The sequence below is a fragment of the Anser cygnoides genome, chromosome 35, assembly GCF_040182565.1.
Source record: "Anser cygnoides isolate HZ-2024a breed goose chromosome 35, Taihu_goose_T2T_genome, whole genome shotgun sequence".
Taxonomy (NCBI): domain Eukaryota; kingdom Metazoa; phylum Chordata; class Aves; order Anseriformes; family Anatidae; genus Anser; species Anser cygnoides.
The window spans coordinates 2,326,739-2,348,751 of NC_089907.1; the positions used below are offsets into that span (position 1 = coordinate 2,326,739).

Consider the following 22,013-nt stretch of genomic DNA (forward strand, 5'->3'; position numbering starts at 1 on the left):
AGGACCCCCCCATATACCCAGGGACCCCCCGGATCCCTGGGACCCCCCCCACATATAGCCTGGGACCCCCCATATACCCCGGGACCCCCATATGCCCTGGGACCCCCCATATACCCTGGGACCCCCAGGACCCCCATATACCCTGGGACCCCCCATATACCCTGGGCCCCCCCATATGCCTGGGACCCCCAGGACCCTCCCCATATACCCTGCGACCCCCCCATATACCCTGGGACCCCCCCATATGCCCTGGGACCCCCAGGACCCTCCCCATATACCCTGCGACCCCCCCATATACCCTGGGACCCCCCCATATACCCTGGGACCCCAGGACCCTCCCCATATACCCTGCGACCCCCCCCATATACCCTGGGACCCCCCTATATACCCTGGGACCCCCCATATACCCCTGGGACCCCCCCCATATACCCAGGGACCCCCAGGACCCTCCCCATATACCCTGGGACCCCCATATACCCTGGGACCCCCAGGACCCTCCCCATATACCCTGCGACCCCCCCATATACCCTGGGACCCCCCTATATACCCTGGGACCCCCCCCCATATACCCAGGGACCCCCCCCCATATACCCTGCGACCCCCAGGACCCCCCCCATATACCCTGGGACCCCCCCCCCATATACCCTGGGACCCCCAGGACCCTCCCCATATACCCTGGGACCCCCCCCATATACCCTGGGACCCCCCCCCCATATACCCAGGGACCCCAGGACCCTCCCCATATACCCTGCGACCCCCCCATATACCCAGGGACCGCTTTTGCCCCCCCCCCGTGACCCCCCCCACCCCTTTGCCCCCCCCCCGTGACCCCCCACCCCTTTGACCCCCCCCGTGACCCCCCCCCCCCTTTGCCCCCCCCCCCCAGGCCGGGCAGACATGGGGGCTCTCCGGTGCCCGTCCTGCAGCAGATCCGGGAGCTGCTGAGCATCGGGCGGGACCCCTGCAACGACCGCGAGGACTTCCTGGGTGGGGGGCCGGGGGGCCGGGGGTCCGGGGGGGGGCTGGGGGGGGCTGGGGGGGGCTGGGGGGTCCTGGGGGTCCTGTGGGGGGCTGGGGGGGGCTGGGGGGGTCCTGAGGGGGCTGGGGGGGTATGGGGGGCGGTTTGGGGGCTGGGGGGTGGCTGGGGGGCGGGGGGGGTCCTGGGGGGTCCTGGGGTGGTTTGGGGGGGTATGGGGGCGGTTTGGGGGCTGGGGGGGGCTGGGGGGGGGCTGGGGGTCCGGGGGGGGGCTGGGGGGTCCTGGTGGGGGGGCTGGGGGGCTGGGGGGGGCTGGGGGGGTCCGGGGGGTCCTGGGGGGTCCTGGGTGGGGGGCTGGGGGGGGGGCTGGGGGGGGGCTGGGGGGGCTGGGGGGTCCTGGGGGGGGGGGCTTGGGGTGGTTTTGGGGGTGGCGGGGGGGCTTTGGGGGGTCCTGGGGGTGTTTGGGGGGTATGGGGGCGGTTTGGGGGCTGGGGGGGGGGCATGGGGTTGGTTTGGGGGTGGTTGGGGGGGGGTATGGGGTTTGGGTGGGCATGGGGGGCTGGGGGGGGCTGGGGGGGGGGCTGGGGGGTCCTGGGTGGGGGGCTGGGGGGCTGGGGGGGTCCTGGGGGGGGCTTGGGGTGGTTTTGGGGGTGGCTGGGGGGCTTTGGGGGAGGTCCTGGGGGTGTTTGGGGGGTACGGGGTTGGGTTGGGGGCTTGGGGGGGGGATTTGGGGGTTTGGGGGGGGCATTGGGGGGGCTCACGGGGGTCCTGGGTGTTTTGGGGGGGGGCGCTGGGGGGTTGGGGGGGCATTGGGGGGCTCGTGGGGGGCTGGGGGGGCTTGGGGGGGGATTTTGGGGTGCTGGGGGGTCTGGGGGGTCCTGGGTGTTTTTGGGGTGGGGGGGGTTTGGGGGGTTTATGGGGGTCCTGGGTGCTTTTGGGGGGGGGTTGGGGTGCTGGGGGGTTTGGGGGTGCTGGGGGGGTTGGGGGCGCTGGGGGGGGGTTTGGGGGTGCTGGGGGGGGGGGTTTGGGGGCGCTGGGGGGTTTTGGGGGCGCTGGGGGGGATTTTGGGGGTCCCCAGGCCCCTGACCCCCCGTGCCCCCCCAGACGTGTACGTGTTCGGGGTGGGGGAGCTGGTGCACCCCGAGACCCTCAACGCGCTGGCGTCCCACAAGGACGGGGAGGAGCACGTCTGGGTGCTGCGCGACCTGCGCGACCTGCAGCGCACCTTCCACATGATGATCGGTCCGAAACCCCGGGATTCGCCCCAAAAATCCTCCCCCAGTGCCCCCCCCTTCCCACAGCACGATGGGTCCAAAATCCCCCGATTCACCCCAAAATAGGTCCCAAAACACCCCGAAATGAGCCCCGAAATGAGCCTTCCCCTTCCCACAGCACCATCGGCCCGAAATTCCCAGAATTCGCCCCAAAAATCCACCCCCAAATGCCCCCCCCTTCCATAGCACGATGGGTCCAAAATCCCCCCGATTCGCCCCAAAATAGGTCCCGAAACGCCCCGAAATGAGCCCAGAAATGAGCCTTCCCCCTTCCCACAGCATGATGGGTCCAAAAATCCCCCCAATTCACCCCAAAAATCCACCCCCAAATGGGCCCCCCAGTCCCACAGCGTAATCAGTCCAAAATTCCTGGAATTCACCCCAAAATAGGTCCTGAAATGCCCCCCCAGAATGAGCCCCCCCTTCCCACAGCGCCATCGGCCCAAAATTCCCGAATTCTGCCCCAAAAATCCACCCCAATGAGCCCCCCCAGTCCTTCCCACAGCCCCTTTGGTCCGAAATTCCCCAGACACCTTCACCCCCAAAAATCCAAGACCCCATTTGGACCCCCCCCCACAGCGCCACCCTAAAATTCCCCCAATTGCACCCCAAAAATTGCACCCCCAACGCCCCCCCCTTTGCTCCCCTTTGCTCCCCCATTTGCTTCTGTTCCCCCTACAATTTGCCCCCCCACTTTGCCCCCCCCCCTGAGTGCCCCCCATTTTGTACCCCCCCAATTGCTTGCCCCCCTTTTGCCCCCCCTTGCAAACGCTTTTTGCCCCCCCCTTTTTGCCCCTGCCCATTTGCCCCCCACTTGCCCCCCCTTTGCCCCCCTACAATTTGCCCCCCCCCCCATTTTGTTACCCCCTCCTGTTACCCCCCCATTTGGGACCCCTCTATTTTTACCCCCCCATTTGTCCCCCCCATTTTGCTCCCCCACCCCGCGCCCCCCTTATTTGCTCCCCCCCCATTTGCCCTTACTTAACCCCCTTTTGCCCCCCCTTTCACCCCCCCATTTGCCCCCACTTTTTGCCCATACCCCATTTGCCCCATACATTTACCCCCCTTTTTGCCCCCCCATTTTACCCCCCCATTTGGCCCCTCATTTACCCCCCATTTTACCCCCCCCATTTTGTTACCCCACATTTCACCCCCCTTTGTAGCCCCCCCCATTTTTACCCCCCTTTTGCCCCCCCATTGCCCCCCACCCATTTAACCCCCATTTTTGCCCCCCCATTTTGCCCCCCCCATTTTACCCCCCCCCATTTGGGACCCCCCATTTTTACTTATTTTACCCCCCATTTCACCCCCCTTGTTAGCCCCCACATTTTTGCCCCCCCATTGTGCCCCCCCATTTGCTTACCCCCCATTTTTACCCCCCCATTTTTACCCCCCCATTTTACCCCCCATTTTATTGCCCCCCATTTTGCCCCCCCGTTTGCCCCCCCATTTTTAACCCCCCATTTCTCCCCCCCATTTGCCCCCCCCCCATTCCCCTTTCGTTTACCCCCCCATTTGCCCCCCCCATTCTGTCTCCCCCCATTTTTACCCCCCATTTGCCCCCCCTTTTTGCCCCCCCCCATTCTTACCCCCCCATTTGCCCCCCCATTTGCCCCCCCCATTTTTACCCCCCATTTTTACCCCCCCCTTATTTACCCCCATTTGCCCCCCATTTCCCCCCCCATTTTCACCCCCCCCCTTTTACCCCCCCATTTGCCCCCCATTTTACCCCCATTTGCCCCCCCATTTGCCCCCCATTTTACCCCCATTTGCCCCCCCCCCAGACAGGGAGAGCTCGACGCTGGGCCTGTGCGGGCTGGCGCAGGAGCACGGCTTGAGGCCACGGGAGCCCGCGAGAGGAACCCCTGGCACCTCGGGGTCACCGTCACCGTGAGGCGCCCACGTTTGGGGGCAGAACGCGGGGTTTGGGGGCGTGGGGGGCATCAGAATTTGGGGACAGAACACGGGGATTTGGGGAGATCGGGGTTTGGGGGCAGAACCTTGAGGGGGTTTGGGGGCGTGGGGGGGCGCCAAAATTTGGGGGCAGAACGCGGGGGTTTGGGGGGTGTGGGGGGGCACCACCGTTTGGGGGGCAGAACGTGGGTTTGGGGGCGTGGGGGCACCGGGCTTTGGGGGCAGAACTTGGGGATTTGGGGGCGTCGGGTCTGGGGACAGAACTCGGGGCTTGGGGGCGTGGGGGGCGCCAACATTTGGGGGCAGAACTCCCGGGGTTTGGGGACACAATGGGGACAGAACAAGGGGGGTTTGGGGACATGGGGGGAACCAAAATTTGGGGACAGAACATGGGGATTTGGGGGGCGTGGGGGGGGGGCATCAGAATTTGGGGACAGAACACGGGGATTTGGGGGCATCGGGGGGGTTTGGGGGGGCAGGGCAAGGGTTTGGGGGCGTGGGGGGGGCACCGGGCTTTGGGGGCAGAACTGGGGATTTGGGGGCGTCGGGGTCTGGGGACAGAACTCGGGGTTTGAGGGGCGTGGGGCGCCAACATTGGGGGCCAGAACTGGGGGTTTGGGGACAGTTGGGGTTTGGGAGACAGAACACGGGGTTTGGGGACATGGGAGAGGCATAAGAAATTGGGGACAGAACACGGGGATTTGGGGGGGGGACATCGGAGTCTGGGGGCAGAACACGCGAGGGTTGGGGCGCAGAATTCGGGGGGTTTGGGGGCAGTAACTGGGTTTGGGGACATGGGGGGGCACCAGGAGATTTGGGGACAGAACTCGGGGTTTTGGGGCCATGGGGACATTGGGGATTTGGGGACATGGGGATGGGGGTCACGGGATTCCAGGGTCATTTTGATTTGGGGACATGGGGTCATTGGGGTCACGGGGATTTGGGGTCTTGCGGGGATTTGGGGTCACAGGGATTTGGGGTGGTGAGGTTTTGGGGTCACAGGGATTTGGGGACAGTGGGGACATTGGGGTCATGGGGTCACGGGGATTGGGGGGTCATTGGGGCACCAAGTTTGAGGACATGGGACAGTCATTTGGGATTTGGGGTCATCGGGGACATTGGGGTCATTTGGGATTTGGAGTCATGGGGAGTTTGGGGTCACGGGGATTTGGGGTCACTGGGGATTTGGGGTCATTTGGGGACCTTTGGGGTCAGAACTCGGAGGAGATTTGGGGTCATGGGGACATTGGGGCTGGCAATACGGGGATTGGGGGTCATTGGGGATTTGGAGGATGAAGGTCATGGGGATTTGGGGTCACGGGGATTTGGGGTCATTTCTGGGATTTAGGGTCGTACTTGGGGTCATTGGGGATTTGGGGTCATTGGGGACATTTGGGATTTGGAGTCACGGGGATTTGGGGTCACAGGGATTTGGGGTCATTTGGGACATTAGGGTCACGGGTCATTTGGGATCATTGGGGTCACGGGGACTTTGGGGGTCACGGGGATTTGGGGTCTGAGATTTGGGGTCATTTTGAGGTTTGGGGTCACAGGGATTTGGGGACATGGGGACAAGTACAGGGATTTGGGGTCACGGGGACTTTGGGGTCACGGGGATTTGGGGTCATTTGGGACATTGGGGTCATTTGAGGATTTGAGGACATGGGGTCATGGGGATTTGGGGTCACGGGGATTTGGGGTCATTTGGGATTTGGGGTCACGGGGACATTTGGGGTTGGGGACATTGGGGTCACGGGGACATTTAGGGTCATTGGGGATTTGGGGTCATGGGGACTTTGGGGTCACGGGGATTGGGGGTGTTTAAGTTTGGGGTCATGGGGATTTGAGGTCACAGGGATTTGGGGTCATTTGGGACATTGGGGTCATTTGGGATTTGGGGTCATTGGGGATTTGGGCCGCTGGGATTTGGGGTCGGTGGATTGGGTCACGGGGATTTAGGGGTCATGGGGATTTGAGGTTTGGGGTCTGGGGATTTGGGGACGTGAGGTTGGGGGACATGGGGTCACAGGATTGGGGTCATGGGGTCACGGGGATTTGGGGTCATTTGGGATTTGTGGGGTCATGGGACATTGGGGTCATTGGGGACATTGGGGTCATGGGGACATTGGGGTCATTGGGGACATTGGGGGGTCATGGGGGATTGGGGGTCATTGGGGATTGGGGGTCATTTAGGATTTGGGGACATGGGGTCATGGGGATTTGGGGTCATGGGGATTTGGGGTCACGGGGGATTGGGGGTCATTTGAGTTTGGGGTCACAGGGATTTGGGGACGTGGGGATTTGGGGACATGGGGACATTGGGGTCATGGGGTCATGGGGATTGGGGTCATTGGGGATTTGAGGACATGGGGTCATGGGATTTGGGGTCACGGGGATTTGGGGTCATTTGGGACATTGGGGTCATTTGGGATTTGGAGTCATGGGGATTTGGGGTCACAGGGATTTAGGGTCATTTGGGACATTGGGGTCATTTGGGATTTGGAGTCACGGGGTCACTGGGGATTTGGGGTCACGGGGACTTTAGGGTCACGGGGTCTGGAATTTGGGGTCTGGGGATTTGGGGTCACGGGGGACTTTGGGGTCACGGGGGATTTGGGGTCATTTGGGACATTGGGGTCATTTGGGATTTGGGGTCATGGGGATTTGGGGTCATTTGGGATTTGGGGTCACGGGGACTTTGGGGTCAGGATTTGGGGTCATTTGGGACATTGGGGTCATTTGGGATTTGGGGTCATGGGGATTTGGGGTCACGGGGATTTGGGGTCACAGGGATTTAGGGTCATTTGGGGTTTGGGGTCACAGGGATTTAGGGTCATGGGGATTTGGGGTCATGTGGGGGGACATTGGGGTCATGATTTGGGGTCATGGGGATTTGGGGGTCATTTGGGACATTGGGAGTCATTTGGGATTTGGGGGTCATTGGGGATTTGGGGTCATTTGGGATTTGGGGTCACAGGATTTGGGGTCACGGGGATTTGGGGTCATTGGGGATTTTGGGGTCATCAGTGGATTTGGGGTCACGGGGATTTGGGGACATTTGGGATTTGGGGGTCACGGGGACATTGGGGTCATTGGGGACATTGGGGTCATGGGGACATTGGGGTCATTGGGGACATTGGGGTCATGGGGATTAGAGGTCATTGGGGATTGGGGGTCATTTGGGATTTGGGGTCATGGGGATTTGGGGTCACAGGGATTTGGGGTCACGGGGATTGGGGGTCATTTGAGGTTTGGGGTCACAGGGATTTGGGGACGTGGGGATTTGGGGACATGGGGACATTGGGGTCATGGGGTCATGGGGATTGGGGGTCATTGGGGATTTGAGGACATGGGGTCATTGGGGATTTGGGGATGATTGGGATTTGGGGTCACGGGGACATTGGGGTCATTGGGGACATTGGGGTCATGGGGACATTGGGGTCATTGGGGACATTGGGGTCATGGGGATTGGGGGTCACGGGGACTTGGGGGTCACGGGGATTTGGGGGTCATTTAGGATTTGGGGGTCATGGGGATTTGGGGTCACAGGGATTTGGGGTCACGGGGATTTGGGGTCATTTGAGGTTTGGGGTGCACAGGGATTTGGGGACGTGGGGATTTGGGGACATGGGGACATTGGGGTCATGGGGTCATGGGGATTGGGGGTCATTGGGGATTTGAGGACATGGGGTCATGGGGATTTGGGGTCACGGGGATTTAGGGTCACGGGGACTTTGGGGTCACGGGATTTGGGGTCATTTGGGACGTGGGGTCATTGGGGATTTGGGGACATCACGGGGATTTGGGGTCATGGGGATTTGGGGTCATTTTGGGGTTTGGGGTCACAGGGATTTAGGGTCATGGGGATTTGGGGACATTTGGGACATTGGGGTCATTGGGGATTTGGGGTCACGGGGATTTGGGGTCATTTGGGATTTGGGGACATGGGGTCATGGGGTCACGGGGTCACGGGGATTTGGGGGTCATTTGGGATTTGGGGACATGGGGTCAAGTGGGGTCACGGGGTCACGGGATTTGGGGTCATTTGGGATTTGGGACATGGGGTCATGGGGTCACGGGTCCCGGGGATTTGGGGTCACGGGGTCCCGGGGATTTGGGGTGACGCCCCCCGGTGCCCCGGCGGTGACCCCGCGGCCCGGTGTCCCCGCAGCGGCCGGGCGCGGGCACGGAGCGGTGAAGGGCGCGCTGCTGTCCCCGCTCCGGCTTCGCGCTGACGGCCGCGCGCGACTGCTTCCTGGCTGCACGACGAGCCCCGCAGCGTGGCCGTGACAGCCGGTGGGGGAATGGGGCCCAAACACCGGGGGGGGGGTCCTAAAATAATAATGGGGGGGGGTCCCTGAAATAATGGGGGGGGCTGAAATAGTGGGGGGCTGAAATAGTGGGGGTCCCTGAAATACTGGGGGGTCTCTGAAATAGTGGGGGGTCCCTAAACTGGGGGAGTGGGGCCCTAAAAAAAGGGGGGGGGGTCCTAAAATAATGGGGGGGCCTGAAATAATGGGGGGGGGCCTGAAATAATGGGGGGGGTCCCTGAAATAATGGGGGGTCCCCTGAAATAATGGGGGTCTCTGAAATAATGGGGGGTCCCTAAACTGGGGGAATGTCTCAAAAGGTTGGGGGGGTCCTAAAATAATGGGGGTCCTAAAATAATGGGGGGTCCCTGAAATAATGGGGGGGTCCCTGAAATAATGGGGGGGTCCCTGAAATAATGGGGGGGGGGGTCTCTGAAATAAGTGGGGGTCCCTAAAATGGGGGAGTGGGGCCCTAAAAGGTTGGGGGGGGGTCCTAAAATAATGGGGGGGCCTAAAATAATTGGGGGGGGTCAGTGGGGGGGCTGAAATAATGTGGGGGGTTCCTGAAATATTGGGGGGGGGGGGTCCTAAAATGGGGGAGTGGGGCCCTAAAAGGTTGGGGGGGGGTCTCTAAAATAATGGGGGGGTCCCCGAAATAATGGGGGTCCCTAAAAATGGGGGAGTGGGGCCCCTAAAAGGGTGGGGGGGGTCCTAAAATAATGGGGGGGTCCCTAAATAGTGGGGGGGCTGAAATAGTGGGGGGGTCTCTGAAATAATGGGGGGGCCTAAAATAATGGGGGGGTCCCTAAAATGGGGGAGTGGGGCCCTAAAAGGGTGGGGGGGGGTCTCTAAAATAATGGGGGTGGTCCTAAAATAATTGGGGGGGGCCTAAAATAATGTGGGGCCCTAAAATAATGGTGGGGTCCCTGAAATATTGGGGGGTCCCTGAAATAGTGGGGGGTCCCTAAACTGGGGGGAGTGGGGCCCTAAAAGGGTGGGGGGGGCTCTAAAATAATGAAGGCCACTGGGCCTAAAAATAATGGGGGGGGGGTCTCTTGAAATAATGGAGGGGTCCCTGAAATAATGGGGGGGGCCCTAAAATAATTGGGGGGGCTAAAATAATGGGGGCCTGGAACAATGGGGGGGTCCCCAGTCAATGGGGGGGGGGGGGGGGCCTGAAATAGTGGGGGGGGGGGGTCTCTGAAATAATGGGGGGTCTCTGAAATAATGGGGGAGTGGGGCCCCTAAAAGGTTGGGGTTGGTGGGGGGGCTCTAAAATAATGGGGGGGGGTCTCTGAAATAGTGGGGGGGTCCCTGAAATACTGGGGGTCCCTAAAATGGGGAGTGGGGCCCTAAAAACGTTGGGGGGGGTCCTAAAATAATGGGGGGGTCTCTAAAATAATGGGGGCCTGAAATAGTGGGGGGGGTCTCTTAAAATGGGGGAGTGGGACCCCAGAACTGGGGGGAATGGGGCCCCCAAAAGGGTGGGGGGGTCTCTAAAATGGAGGGGGCTAAAAATAATTGGGGGGGGGGGGGGGGGCCCAGCCTATTGGGGGTTCCCCTGAAACAATGGGGGGGGTCCTGAAATAATGGGGGGTCCCTAAAATGGGGGAGTGGGGCCCTAAAAGGGGTGGGGGGGGTCCTAAAATAATTGGGGGGGCCTGAATAATGGGGGGTCCCTGAAATAATGGGGGGTCCCTAAAATGGGGGAGTGGGGACCCTGAAACTGGGGGAATGGGGCCCTCAAAAGGGTGGGGGGTCTCTAAAATGGGGGGGGGGTCCCCGAAATACTGGGGGGGGTCCTGAAATAGTGTGGGGGTCCCCGGAATATTGGGGTCCCCCCAAATAATGGGGGGGGGTCCCCAAAATGGGGGGGGGGTAAACAGGGGGAATGGGGCCCCAAACTGCAGGGGAGGGAGCCCTGGGGGGTGGTCCCCTAAAATAATTGGGGGGGGGTCCCTGGAATGGGGGGGTCCCGGAGGGGGTTTGTGTGAACATTTTTTATGGTTTTGGGGTCTTTTTGGTGGTTGCATTTTCTTGGTGGTTTTGGGGCCGTTCTTGGTGGTTTTAGGTTCTTTGGCGATTTCGGTGTCTTTCCGGTCGTGTTTTTGGTGGGTTTTGGGTCATTTCTGGTAGTTCTGGAGCATTTCTTGGTGGTTTGGGGGTATTTGGGGGTCTTTTGGTGGTTTTGGGGTCTGTTTGTGTAATTTTTATGGTTTTGGGGTCTTCTTATTGCTGGTGGTTTGGGGTCTTCAAGATTTTGGTGTTCCTTCCGGTCGTGTTTTGGTGGGTTTGGGGCATTTTTGGTGGGTATTTGTGGCTTCTGGTAGTTCTGGAGCATTTTCGGAGGTGGTTTGGGGGCATTTTAGGGGTTTTCTTGCTCGGGCATTTTCGAGGTGTTTTTTTGGTGGCCTTGGGGTCTCCTTGGTCATATTTTTGGCGGCTTCTGGAGTTACCTTGGGGCGTTTTGGTGGTCTTAAAATAATTTCCTTGGTGGGCCTGGGGCACTCGTTAGTGGTTTGGGGTAACTTTAGGGCCATTTTGGTGGTTTTGGGGTATTTTCAGGGCGTTTTTGGTGGTTTTGGGGTCCTCCTGGCATGTATTTTTTGGTGGCTACTGGACATTCTTTAAAAGTGTTCATGTGTCTGTGGGCATTCTCATGGTCTTGGGGGCATTTCTGTGGCGGAGTCTGGGGCACACTCTTGTGTTCTGGCGTTCTGGGGGCACCCTGCGGTTCTGGGGTATCCCCAGGGTCACCCTTCGGTGGTCTCGGGGCATTTCTGGTGTTTTTTTGTCCTTCAAAGACCCGCGTCTTGTGCCACCTCTCGACGGTCTTGGTGTTACCTTCTGGCATCATCTTTGGGGTGCTTCCTGGGGGGCATTTCTCCCGTGGCCTTTGGGGGCAAGACATCTGTGGCTTTGTGCATTTCTCTCATGGTGGTTAACACCTCGGCGGTGGGCTCTAGTTACCGTCCAAGGTTTTGGGGCATTTTTCCCTTTGTGTTACCTTCGGTACGTCTCTTGCGTCTTTGTGTTACCTTCTCGGTCACATTTTGGCGGCCCTGGGACATCTTTGGGGGTGCCTTGGGGTTACTTTCTCGTTGTCTTGAAAGACCCTGGCTGGCCTGTGGGGGCATCACCTTGGCGTGGTCGGGGGCATTTCGTACCGATTCTTGGTCGTCTTGGGTGCCTTCGGCTGCCCTCCTGGTCATACCTTGGCACTTTAGGGACATCTTGGTGTTAACCCTTTGGGTGCATTCTGCAAGTATTCAAAGCACCTGCGTTGTCCCCTAACACCTCTGGTGGTCTGGATCTTACCACTTGGTTCACCCTTGGCGGTCTTTGGAGTATTTCAAAGAGGTGTTTGCAGGTCTTTGGGGTCCTCCTGTCACAGTCTTTATGGCCGATCCCAGGGGCACATCTTTGGGGGCGGTTCTTGGGGCATGGTCTTCATGGTACATTTCCATGCTATTCTAAAATACCCCCTATGGCCTGGTTTGGGGGCATTTAGCACCATTACTTGGTGGTCTTTGGGGTATTGCCATGTTTTTCGGTGGCCTTGGGAGTCTTCCTTTGTATAGTTCTTCATGGTTTCTGGACATTTTGGGGCGTCTTGGTGGACACGCGGGCCTGGGTGTTGCCACCTCCGTGGCCTGTGCACTCCTTTGCGGGCCCAGCACCTTGGAGGTCCTGGGAAGCATCTCAGGTCACCTTGGTGGTTCATATCCATCGGCACTCTATGCGGCTCCTTGGGGTCCTCCTGCAGCATTCTGGTAGTGGGCCCTGGGACATCTGGGGTGCTTGGTGTTCTGCAAAACACCTCGTTATGGTCAAAGGGGGCACCCTCAGTGGCGGTCTTTAAACACCCTGCGTCTTTAAAACACCCTTGGCGGTCTGGGAAGAACCGCTAGGGAACACCATCTTTTGGTGGTTCTGTGTTACCTCTCCAGGGTCGCCTTGGCGTCTTGGGGTCCCCTCCCGGGTTGCATTTCTTGGCAAGGATATCCTTTGGTGTTACATCCTTAAAGGCGGGTCAAAAGACCTCCTGGTCTTGGGGCGACCCTATTTCGGTTATCTGAGCACACCTTGAACATCCTTCAAGGTCTTGTACACCATTGTCATGCCCTTTTCTTTGGGGTCTTCCCATTGTCAGCAGGCCCTATGGCTCCTGGACACCTTTTGGGGGTGTCTTAAAGGACACCTTTATGGTCTTCAAAGCACTCTCATGGGTCTGGAAAACACTCTCATGGTTTGGGGGCATTTTGTACCATCCTGGTCCTCCGGGGCATTTTCGCCTTGGTGGTCTTTGGGTATCTCTCATTTACTCTTTATATTCTCAGACACTTCTGTGTCCTGGCGCTCTAAAGTCTTGAAGACCCTGGTTATCTCTAAACACCCTGGCGCCATTTCTGTGTTACCTTTTCATGGGTCTGTAGCACCTCTCGGCATTCAGCACTCTCATGGTCAGGGCACTGTACCATCTTTGGTGGTTCCCAGCATTTCGGCTCTGTATCCCCGGGCTTGCATTTTTGGTGGCTTTGGAGTATTTTGGGGGTGTTTTGGTGTTTTGGGGGTATTTCTTGGTGGTTTTGGGGCATTTCTTGGTGGGTTTTGGGGCATTTCTTGCTGGTTTTTGGGGCATTTCTTGGAGGTTTGGGGGTATTTTTAGGAGCCATTCTTGGTTGTTTGGGGTATTTTCGGGGCGTTTTTGGTGGTTTTGGGGTCTTCTCGGTTGTATTTTTGGTGGCTTTGGAGTATTTTGGGGGTGTTTTGGTGGTTTTGGAGTATTTTCTTGGTGGTTTTGGGGCATTTCTTGGTGGTTTTGGGGCATTTGGGGGGTATTTTAGGGCCATTTTTGGTGGTTTTGGGGTATTTTCGGGGTGTTTTTGGTGGTTTTGGGGTCTTCTCGGTTGTATTTTTGGTGGCTTTGGAGTATTTTGGGGGTGTTTTGGTGTTTTGGGGGTATTCTTGGTGGTTTGGGGCATTTCTTGGTGGGTTTGGGGCATTTCTTGGTGGTTTGGGGGTATTTTAGGGCCATTCTTGGTGGTTTTGGAGTATTTTCAGGGCGTTTTTGGTGGTTTTGGGGTCTTCTTGGTTGTATTTTTGGTGGCTTTGGAGTATTTTTGGGGTGTTTTGGTGTTTTGGGAGTATTTCTTGGTGGTTTTGGTGCATTTCTTGGTGGTTTGGGGGTATCTTTAGGGCCATTTTTGGGGGTTTTGGGGTATTTTCGGGGCATTTTTGGTGGGTTTGGAGGTTTTGGGGGTGTTTGGGGGTTAATTTTGGGGTGCCCCCCCCGCTGACGCGGCCCCGCAGGAAGGAGGAGGTGAAGGCGGCGCGGATCTTCCTGCACCCCGAGTACGACCTGGGGGGGCGCCGGGAGCGGGGGTCCCCGAGTTCTACGACTACGACGTGGCCCTGGTGGAGCTGCAGCGGCCGCTGGGCCCCAAGGCCGCCGTGCGGTGAGGGGGGGGGGGGCCGGGGGGGTCGGGGGGGGGGGGCTATGGGGGGTTTGGGGGGGGGGGTCCTGGGGGGGGGGATTTGGGGGGGGCTATGGGGGGGGTTGGGGGGGATTTGGGGGGGGGATTTGGGGGTTTTGGGGGGATTTGGGGGGGCTATGGGGGGGGGTGGGGGGGATTTGGGGGGGTCTGGGGGGGTTCTGGGGGGATTTGGGGGGGGTTTTGGGGGGGTTGGGGTGGGCTATGGGGGGGATTTGGGGGGGGATTTGGGGGAGTCTGGGGGGGTTCTGGGGGGCTATTTGGGGGGGTTGGGGGGGGATTTGGGGGGGGCTATGGGGGGTCCTGGGGGGCTATGGGGGGGTTGGGGGGGGGGGGATTTGGGGGGGGTCTGGGGGGGGATTTGGGGGGTCTGGGGGGATCTGGGGGGTTCTGGGGGGGATTTGGGGGAGCTATGGGGGGGTTGGGGGAGTTATGGGGGGATTTGGGGGGGTTATGGGGGGGTTGGGGGGGGATTTGGGGGGTCCTGGGGGGGGTCTTGGGGGTTATGGGGGGGGGGGGATTCTGGGGGGGCTTTTGAGGGGTCCTGGGGGGTATGGGGGGGATTTGGGGGAGCTATGGGGGTTGGGGGGGGGGGGATTTGGGGGGTCCTGGGGGGATTTGGGGGGTCCTGGGGGGATTTGGGGGGGCTATGGGAGGGTTTTGGGGGGGGTATGGGGAGGGTTGGGGGGATTTGGGGGGGTCCTGGGGGGGGTCCTGGGGGGATTTGGGGGGGGATTTGGGGGTCGGGGGGTCCTGGGGGGGAGATTTGGGGGGTTCTGGGGGGGGTCTCACCTCCCCCCCCCCCAGCCCCATCTGCCTGCCCTGCACCGAGGGCACCTCCCGGGCGCTGCGGCTGCCCCAGGCCAGGAGCACCTGCGAGGAGCACCGTGAGCCCCCCCCGGGACCCCGGGACCCCCTCCCCGGGACCCCCCGGGACCCCCGGGACCCCCCCCACGGGACACCCCCCCATTGCCCCCCCCAAACTCACCCCAACCCCCCCCCGCCCCCCCAATCCCCCCATTCCCCCCCCTCCCCCTGCCCCCCAGTGACCCCCCACGCCCCCCATTGCCCCCCCATTGCCCCCCACCCCTTCCACCCCCCCCCCACCCCCCCATTGCCCCCCATATTGCCCCCTCCTGCCCCCCCCACGCCCCCCCACCCCCCCATTGCCCCCCGTTGCCCCCCCTCAGTGCCCCCCCCGGGACCCCCCTCCCCTATTGCCCCCCCCACACCCCTTCCACCCCCCTCCACCCCCCCTTGCCCCCCCCCCACACCCCTCCACCCCCCTGCCCCCCATATTGCCCCCTCCTGCCCCCCCCAAGCCCCCCACCCCCCATTGCCCCCCCCATTGCCCCCCAGGACCCCCCCCCCATACCCCCCACCCCCTTCCACCCCCCCACCCCCCATTGCCCCCCATACTGCCCCCTCCCTGCCCCCCCGCCCCCCACCCCCCACGCCCCCCATTGCCCCCCCCATTGCCCCCCATTGCGCCCCCCCCATTGCCCCCCCGGGCCCCCCCTCCCCTATTGCCCCCCACCCCCTTCCACCCCCCTCCCCCCATATTGCCCCCTCCTGCCCCCCCCACACCCCCCCCCCCATTGCCCCCCATATTGCCCCCCCCATTGCCCCCCATTGCGCCCCCCATTGCCCCCCCGGGCCCCCCCCTCCCCTGTGCCCCCCCCCCCTCCACCCCCCCCCACCCCCCCCCCCCCCCATTGCCCCCCCATTGACCCCCCCCCCCCCCCCTCCCCTATTGCCCCCCACCCCCCTCCAACCCCCACCCCCCCATTGCCCCCCCCGTTGCCCCCCACCCCCGTGCCCCCCCCACGGGACCCCCCCACCCCCCCCCCCCCCACCCCTTCCACCCCCCCACCCCCCATTGCCCCCCATATTGCCCCCTCACACCCCCCCCTGCCCCCCCCCACCCCCCCCACGCCCCCCAATTGCCCCCCGCCCCCCGTTGCCCCCCCCCATTGCCCCCCCCGTTGCCCCCCAGGCCGCCTGCTGCTGCCCCCCAAGGAGGTGCCGGCCTTCTTCGTGTCCGACCGCGGCCCCCAGGGGGGCTCCAGCGCCGCCACATCCACCTGCACCTGGGCGAGCAGGTGGGGGCCCCCAAACCCCCCCCCCCCCCAAAAATACCCCCCCCCCCCCAAAAAATGTCCCCCCCCCCAATGTCCCCCCCCAAAGGTACCCCCCCCCCCAAAAAAAATGCCCCCTCCCATTTTGGGGACCCCCCCCACTCCCAATCTTTGAGGGACCCCAATTTTGGGGACCCCCAATTTTGGGGACCCCCCATTTTGCCCCCCCCCCCCCATTTTGGGGAACCCCCATTTTGGGGACCCCCCATATTTAGGGGGTCACCCCCAATTTTGCCCCCCCCCCATTTTGGGGGGACCCCCCATTCCCCATTTTTGGGGACCCCCCATTTTGGGACCCCCATTTTTGGGGACCCCCCCAATTCCTCCCCATTTTTGGGGACCCCCCCAATTTTTGGGACCCCCATTTTGGGGGGGGCACCACCCCCAATTTTTGCTCCCCCCCCCCCCCCCCCCCCCCCCCCCCCCCCCCCCCCCCCCCCATTTTTTGGGACCCCCATTTTGGGGACCCCCCCCAATTCCTCCCCCATTTTTGGGGACCCCCATTTTTGGGGACCCCCCCCCCCCCATTTTGAGGGGGCACCACCCCAATTTTTGCCCCCCCCCTTCCTTTCCCCCCAATTCCCCCCCCCTTCCTCCCCCCATTTTTGGGACCCCCCCCCCCATTTTGGGGACCCCCCCCAATTCCTCCCCATTTTTTGGGGACCCCCCCATTTTTGGGGACCCCACCCCCCATTTTGGGGGGCACCACCCCAATTTTTTGCCCCCCCCCCCTTCCTTTCCCCCCCCCCCCCCCCCTTCCTCCCCCCATTTTTTGGGACCCCCCCATTTTGGGGACCCCCCCCCAATTCCTCCCCCCATTTTTGGGGACCCCCATTTTTGGGGACCCCCCCCATTTTGGGGGGGCACCACCCCAATTTTTGCCCCCCCCTTCCTTTCCCCCAATTCCCCCCCGCCTTCCTCCCCCCATTTTTTGGGACCCCCCATTTTTGGGGACCCCCCCAATTCCTCCCCCCATTTTTGGGGACCCCCCATTTTTGGGGACCCCCCCCATTTTGGGGGGGGCACCACCCCAATTTTTGCCCCCCCCCTTCCTTTCCCCCCACCCCCCCCCCACTTCCTCCCCCATTTTTTGGGACCCCCCATTTTTGGGGACCCCCCCCCAATTCCTCCCCCATTTTTGGGGACCCCCCCAATTCCTCCCCCATTTTTTGGGGACCCCCCATTTTTTGCCCCCCCCCCCCCCATTTTTGGGGGGGGGCCACCACCCCAATTTTTTGCCTCCCCCCCACTTCCCCCCCCCCCAATTCCCCCCCCCCCCTTCCTCCCCCCATTTTTTGGGACCCCAATTTCAGGGGTGACCCCCCCAATTTTTGGGGCCCCCCCCAATTTCGGGCCCCCCCCCCAATTTTTGGGGCCCCCCTGACGCTGTCGCGCAGCGGGGGCCGTGTGAGCGCGACGCGCTGCGCGCCCCCTACGGCAACGTCTCGGCGCCGCGCGACGTCGTCACCCCCGCTTCCTCTGCTCGGGGGGGGCCCAGCCCCACGTGGACCCCAACGCCTGCCGCGGTGAGCCCAGTAACGCCCAGTGCCTCCCAGTAACGCCCGGGGCCCTCCCAGTAACCCCGGGGCCCTCCCAGTAACCCCGGGGCCCTCCCAGTAACCCCTGGTGCCATCCCAGTAACCTCCAGTGCCATCCTAGCAACCCCTAGTGACCCCCAGTGCCCTCCCAGTAACCCCGGGGCCACCCCAGTGCCTCCCAGTAACCCCGGGGCCCTCCCAGTAACCCCGGAGGCCATCCCAGTAACCCCAGTGCCTTCCCAGTAACCCCTAGTGCCATTCCAGTAACCTCCAGTAACCCCTAGTGCCCTCCCAGTAACCCCTAGTGCCATTCCAGTAACCTCCAGTAACCCCCAGTGCCTCCCAGTAACCCCCGGGGCCATCCCAGTAACCCCGGGGCCCTCCCAGTAACCCCCGGGGCCCTCCCAGTGACCCCCGGGGCCTCCCAGTGCCTCCCAGTAACTCCCGGAGCCCTCCCAGTAACGCCCCGGGGCCTCCCAGTAACCCCCGGGGCCCTCCCAGTAACCCCCGGTGCCATCCCAGTAACCCCTAGTGCCATTCCAGTAACCTCCAGTGACCCCGGGGCCCTCCCAGTAACCCCCGGGGCCCTCCCAGTGCCCTCCCAGTAACCTCCGGGGCCCTCCCAGTAACCCCGGGGCCACCCCAGTGCCTCCCAGTAACCCCTAGTGCCATCCCAGTGCCTCCCAGTAACCCCCGGGGCCCTCCCAGTAACCCCGGGGGCCCTCCCAGTAACCCCTGGTGCCATCCCAGTAACCCCTAGTGCCATTCCAGTAACCTCCAGTGACCCCGGGAGCCCTCCCAGTAACCCCCGGGGCCCTCCCAGTGCCTCCCAGTAACCCCGGGGCCCTCCCAGTAACCTCCAGTGACCCCCGGGGCCCTCCCAGTAACCCCAGTAACCCCCGGGGCCCTCCCAGTGCCCTCCCAGTAACCCCCGGTGCCCTCCCAGTAACCCCAGGGCCCTCTCAGTAACCCCCAGGGCCACCCCAGTGCCCTCCCAGTAACCCCCGGTGCCTTCCCAGTAACCCCTGCTGCCATCCCAGTAACGTCCCAGTAACCCCCAATCCCGTCCCAGTAACCCCCAGTGCCATCCTAGTAACACCAGTGACCCCCAGTGCCTTGCCCAGTAACCCTTGGTGCCATCCCAGTAACACCAGTAACCCCCAGTGCCTTCCCAGTAACCCCTGGTGCCACCCCAGTAACACCAGTAACCATCCCAGTGCCTTCCCAGTAACCCCTAGTGCCATTCCAGTAACACCAGTAACCCCCTAGTGCCTTCCCAGTAACCCCTGGTGCCATTCCAGTAACCCCAGTAACCCCCAGTGCCTTCCCAGTAACCCCTAGTGCCATTCCAGTAACCTCCAGCGCCCTCCCAGTAACCCCCAGTGCCTTCCCAGTAACCCCTAGTGCCATCCCAGTAACCTCCAGTGCCCTCCCAGTAACCCCTCAATCCCGTCCCAGTAACCCCTGGTGCCATCCCAGTAACTCCTAGTGCCTCCCCAGTAACTCCCAGTAACACCAGTAACCCCCAGTGTCCCCACCTGACACGTCCCAGTGCTCCTTGGCACCATCCCAGTGCCCCCCAGTCCATCCCAGTTTCCCCCGCAGGTGACTCCGGGGGCCCTGTCGTTGTCACCTGGGGGAAGCGCTACTTCCAGGTCAGTGGTGGGGGGGAACTGGGAGCACTGGGGGGAACTGGGGGGGAACTGGGAGCACTGGGAGGGGGACTGGGAGGGGACTGGGAGCACTGGGAGGGGGACTGGGAGGGGACTGGGGGGAACTGGGAGCACTGGGAGGGGGCCTGGGGGGGAACTGGGGGAACTGGGGGGAACTGGGGGCACTGGGCGGGGGAACTGGGAGCACTGGGAGGGGGACTGGGAGGGGACTGGGGGGAACTGGGAGCACTGGGAGGGGGGCCTGGGGGGGAACTGGGGGGAACTGGGGGAACTGGGGGCACTGGGAGGGGGACTGGGAGGGGACTGGGGGAACTGGGAGCACTGGGAGGGGGCCTGGGGGGGAACTGGGGAACTGGGGGGAACTGGGGGCACTGGGGGAGGGAACTGGGAGCACTGGGAGGGGGACTGGGAGGGGACTGGGGGGAACTGGGAGCACTGGGGGAACTGGGGGGGAACTGGGGGCACTGGGAGGGGGCTGGGAGGGGACTGGGAGCACTGGGAGGGGACTGGGGGCACTGGGGGGCAGTGAGCTGGGGTTGGTGTCCCCCGATGACGTCATCACCCCCATGACGTCATCACCCCATGACATCATCACCCCATGACGTCATCACCCAATGACGTCACTCCCCCCATCCCCCCCCTGGTGCCGCCCCCAGGGCTGGGGGTGGGCGGTCCCCCGGGCTGACCCCGCCCCCTGACGCGTGGCCCCGCCCCTCCCTGTGACCCCGCCCCCTCCCCAGTGGCCCCGCCCCCGAAGCTAGGCCCCGCCCCCTATGTTAGGCTCCGCCCTGCGTTAAGCCCCGCCCCCTCCCCGGCCCAGGCCCCTCCCCCCAGGCCCCGCCCCTTCCCCTGCTGGCCCCGCCCCTTCCGAGGCTCGGCCCCGCCCCCCGACGGCTGGCCCCGCCCCCTGACGGCTGGCCCCGCCCCCAGGTGGGCGTGATCAGCTGGGGCGTGGTGGACGTGTGCCGCCTGCGGGCCGGCCCCGCCCCCGGCCCCGCCCCCAGCCACGCCCGCGACTTCCACGTCAGCCTCTTCGAGGTCCTGCCCTGGCTGCGCCTGCGCCTGCGCGACGAGGACCTGGGCTTCCTGCCTTAGGGGGGCGGGGGGGGGGTCACGGGGTCGGGGGGTCACGGGGTCACGGGGTCACGGGGGTCATGGGGGGGTCAGGGGGTCATGGGGTCGGTGGGGGTCATGGGGTCAGGAGGGGTCATGGAGTCATAGGGACAGCATGAGGACCTGGGCTTCCTGCCTTAGGGGGGGCGCGGGGGGGTCACGGGGTCAGGGGGGTCACGGGGTCACGGGGGTCATGGGGGGTCAGGGGGTCATGGGGTCAGGAGGGGTCATGGAGTCATAGGGACAGCACGAGGACCTGGGCTTCCTGCCTTGGGGGGGGCGGGGGGTCACCGGGTCATGGGGGGTCACGGGGGTCAGGGGGAGGTCAGAGGGGGTCATGGGGTCAGGGGGGGTCATGGGGTCAGGGGGGGTCAGAGGGACGTGGGGACAGCACGAGGACCTGGGCTTCCTGCCTTAGGGGGGGCTGGGGGGGTCACGGGGTCGGGGGGTCACGGGGTCACGGGGGTCAGGGGGTCATGGGGTCGGTGGGGGTCATGGGGTCAGGAGGGGTCATGGAGTCATAGGGACAGCACGAGGACCTGGGCTTCTTGCCTTGGGGGGGGGGGGGTGCGGGGGGGGTCACGGGGTCAGGGGGGGTCATGGGGGGGGGTCACGGGGTCATGGGGGGTCATGGGGGGGTCACGGGGTCATGGGGGGTCACGGGGTCATGGGGGGGGTCAGGGGGTCATGGGGTCGGGGGGGTCAGAGGGACGTGGGGACAGCACGAGGACCTGGGCTTCCTGCCTTGGGGGGGGGCCGGGGGGGTCACCGGGTCAGGGGGTCACGGGGTCAGGGGGAGGTCAGGGGGGGTCAGGGGGTCAGGGGGTCAGGGGGGTCATGGGGTCAGGGGGAGGTCAGGGGGTCAGGGGGGTCATGGGGTCATAGGGACAGCAGGAGGACCTGGGCTTCCTGCCTTGGGGGGGGCCGGGGGGGTCACGGGGTCAGGGGTGGTCACGGGGTCACGGGGGTCATGGGGGGTCAGGGGGTCATGGGGGGTCAGGGGGTCATGGGGTCAGTGGGGGTCATGGGGTCAGGAGGGGTCATGGGGTCATAGGGACAGCAGGAGGACCTGGGCTTCCTGCCATGGGGGGGCCGGGGGGGTCACGGGGTCGGGGGGGGTCACGGGGTCACGGGGGTCATGGGGGGTCAGGGGGTCATGGGGTCAGGAGGGGTCAGGGGGTCGGGGGGTCAGAGGGACATGGGGACAGCAGGAGGACCTGGGCTTCCTGCCTTGGGGGGGGGGGCGCGGGGGGGTCACTGGGTCAGGGGGGGTCACAGGGGTCACGGGGGTCATGGGGGGTCAGGGGGAGGTCATGGGGTCATGCGGGGTCATGGGGTCAAGGGGGTCATGGGGACAGCACGAGGACTTGGGCTTCCTGCCTTGGGGGGGTCACGGGGGGTCACGGGGTCGGTCACAGGGTCATGGGGGGGTCAGGGGGGGTCATGGGGTCATAGGGACAGCACGAGGACCTGGGCTTCCTGTCTTGGGGGGGGGTGCGGGGGGGGGGCATGGGGGGGGGGCCGAGCTGAGCCCCCACCCTCGTACCCCCCAATGCCCCCCCCGACCCCCCCCCGTCTGCGC

General features: G+C 63.4%; 1 protein-coding gene across 1 annotated transcript; it reads left to right on the plus strand.

Annotated features, from left to right (window-relative positions):
• Positions 1-91: 91 nt before the first annotated feature.
• On the plus strand, positions 92-20,423 carry LOC136788332 (complement factor B-like). The gene is made up of 10 exons (XM_066986619.1): positions 92-177; positions 887-987; positions 2,081-2,285; positions 8,365-8,460; positions 13,787-13,933; positions 14,777-14,856; positions 15,966-16,071; positions 17,505-17,633; positions 19,251-19,300; positions 20,249-20,423. Exons 1-9 carry the CDS (start codon positions 92-94, stop codon positions 19,252-19,254), a joined length of 954 nt encoding a protein of 317 aa, XP_066842720.1. The 3' UTR covers positions 19,255-19,300; positions 20,249-20,423.
• The last annotated feature ends 1,590 nt before the right edge of the window (positions 20,424-22,013 follow it).

Bases quoted from the DNA above. Each gene is read 5' to 3' on its own strand.
- LOC136788332 (XM_066986619.1), top strand. From the start codon at position 92: ATGCCCTGGGACCCCCCATATACCCTGGGACCCCCAGGACCCCCATAT. The intron at 13,934-14,776 runs GTGAGGGGGGGG...CCCCCCCCCCAG, and splicing joins GGCCCCAAGGCCGCCGTGCG to CCCCATCTGCCTGCCCTGCA. The intron at 16,072-17,504 runs GTGGGGGCCCCC...GCTGTCGCGCAG, and splicing joins ACCTGCACCTGGGCGAGCAG to CGGGGGCCGTGTGAGCGCGA.